Source organism: Temnothorax curvispinosus, unplaced genomic scaffold (assembly GCF_003070985.1).
Source record: "Temnothorax curvispinosus isolate PA1 unplaced genomic scaffold, ASM307098v1 QBEX01017174.1, whole genome shotgun sequence".
Classification (NCBI taxonomy): Eukaryota; Metazoa; Arthropoda; class Insecta; order Hymenoptera; family Formicidae; genus Temnothorax; species Temnothorax curvispinosus.
Window position 1 is genome coordinate 1 of NW_020226954.1, and position 2496 is coordinate 2496.

Below are 2496 nucleotides of genomic sequence, written 5' to 3' on the forward strand. Positions count from 1 at the left end.
GGACCCCAGACCCTTTAGAATGAAATGTTTTCAAATGTTCTTACCAAAAATGGAGCTCATGCTCCCATTGATGATAGTTGAGTGATTGACCTACCCGTGTATACACTTAGCAGTACTCAATTTACTTAATTTTTTATACTATGTCGAAATTAAAATTTGAACAATATTAGCATTTTATACTCTTCTCTAGACCGTGAACATTGAAAAAAATTATGATAAAACTAAAGATAAAAAAATCAATGAGTAAGGAGACATTTTTCATGCTGGGGTCTTTTAGACCCCTCAGTGAACTTACGAGATTCTTGAGAGGTGTGGCATTTAAGGGTTAAGATAATATAATTCAGTCATTAATTTTTTGGGGAACTCTAAAAAACTTAATTATATAATTTTTTTTATAATCTATATATAATTATGTGATTTATTTATTTATAATTCATGCACTATTTTAAAATTACTTTTTTAAATTACTTTTAAATCTCTATAATCAATTATAAATTTTTGAAAAAATGTAGAATGTGAACAAATCAATTTAATGGAATTAAAATGTAAAAATTTCTGGATTCAATAAAGAGATAATATTTCTTCAGTATATCTTGAATAATAACTACTTACAGGGTTGACAAGCAGTTTGGAACAGTAAAAACACACGCATCTCAATATCTTTATAGTTTTTGTAATGAATCCCACATGGAATACTGGTTTTGCTAGGTCTATATGACCAAAATGGCCAGGACATTCTGTCATATTCCCAGCACAAGTTTGACACCTGGAATTCCTGTCAATAACACCTTGCCTCGGGTCCATGAGGCCACCCAGTTTAGGGCGGCCCCCTTCCATTGTTTCCGGAAATCGTATGCCGCCATCAGTGACTGACATACGACGCTGCACAAAAGCATAACATCATGTAAGAAATCTTATAAAAAATATAAATTTAACATAGAACATTTTATTTTTAAAATTTTATAGAACATCTTACAAAAACGTGAATCTAGATATATGATTTTTTAATAATTTATCAAACAAATTCACACTTTGACTATTCTTGGCTCAATTCAGAAACTTCACTCAGGTCCACACTAGCGTCGCACGCGTGTTCTGTCCTTGATCAATTTTTAGTAAGTAACAAAGATAGAACGACGCAGTATGCATCCAAGTAATGTTTTCAATCGTAAGCTCATTATCATATATTTTATACACAAGAAATATGATTAATTCTTCTTCGTGTATATTACTTTCTGTTTATAAATCATTTTGCATACATATTTACGTTAAAAATTGCAATATTAGAGCAATGAGTACTTTAAAGTCCTCATATAAAAAATTTAATTTGAGAATCTTTATTGGTATCATATAGCTTTCTCATAATTAAATCCAAATATGTAGTAGTTAAATATACATTTTAAATATAAATAAAGTTATATTCACTATTTACAGTCGCATTGCCTTTCCTGATATGATTCCTATAACTTCATAATTCTCAATAATACTTTTTAATAATCAACTTGACAAAAGTATGATAGCTAATATATGGGCACTAATACACCAATATTTTACACACAATTTTATTCTTGGTTTCCATTAAACTGACATCACAAACAGCAATGAAATCAAAATTCGCATATACTACGGTTGCGTTCCAAAATTCACTCTAGGTAACTAAAATTTATAGTTTGTCACGTACGCTATAGCATTTTAGTTAACTAAAGTGAATTTTGGAATGCAGCCTACGATATCTACAACAAGCGTTTCGACGGGGAAGTTCTCGCAAGCGACCAACGTGCTAGGCGCGCGGGTTGCATGACATTGCGCCATGAAGCTCCAGGACAATGCTTTCCGCGAGAATTTTGTTTCGCGAGTTATCGTACAGTTGACTTACTATCTCGTCGGGCGAGAGGATGCCGAATTGGACGCGTTTCACCGTCCTCAGAGGTGCCTTGGAGTCGGACGTCGCCATTTTGCTTCGATTCACAGATCGTGACTCCACACGACGACCACACGACTACCAACGACCACCGTCTCCCACCGCCTTCCGCTAGAAACTAGAAATACGTTGATGATTGATCCCCCACCCCCCATCACCTTTATTCGGTCACAAAGCGATTAAGGTGGATTTTCATGAGCAGTGAAATGCAGCAGCAGCAGATTCGTATGTATTTGACCGGAAATGAATGCCCGGGAAAGAATCTACCATATGAAATCGTTTGTATTTCGTATGAAGACTTTTGAAGTGCAATTGAAAAGGTTTGTGAGTCATTCGTTTAATTGTAATTAATTAATTATTTTTACATCATGCATTTAGCCGAAATAGATAAATTAATAAAAGTTTTTATACGGAATCGTTTGTATTTCATATGAAGAGTTATGAAGTGTGATTAAAAAGGTTTGTGAGTCACCCAGATAATTTTAATTAAATATTTATAAACTCGGTAATTAGCCGAAATATAGATTTTTAGTTATTCATGTTAAAAGAAGAAGGCGCTAGTGTTCCCGAAGGTC

At 33.5% G+C, this 2496-nt stretch overlaps 1 protein-coding gene across 1 annotated transcript; it reads right to left on the reverse strand.

The window, feature by feature from the left end:
• Window positions 1-612: 612 nt before the first annotated feature.
• Window positions 613-2044, reverse strand: LOC112467354 (DNA-directed RNA polymerase II subunit RPB1-like; the record flags this gene model as incomplete). Its single annotated transcript, XM_025035949.1, has 2 exons — window positions 1877-2044; window positions 613-882 (listed from the first exon to the last, which is right to left on the reverse strand). Coding segments are annotated over exons 1-2 (348 nt in total), but the record flags the coding sequence as incomplete, so codon positions are not given.
• Window positions 2045-2496: the final 452 nt, after the last annotated feature.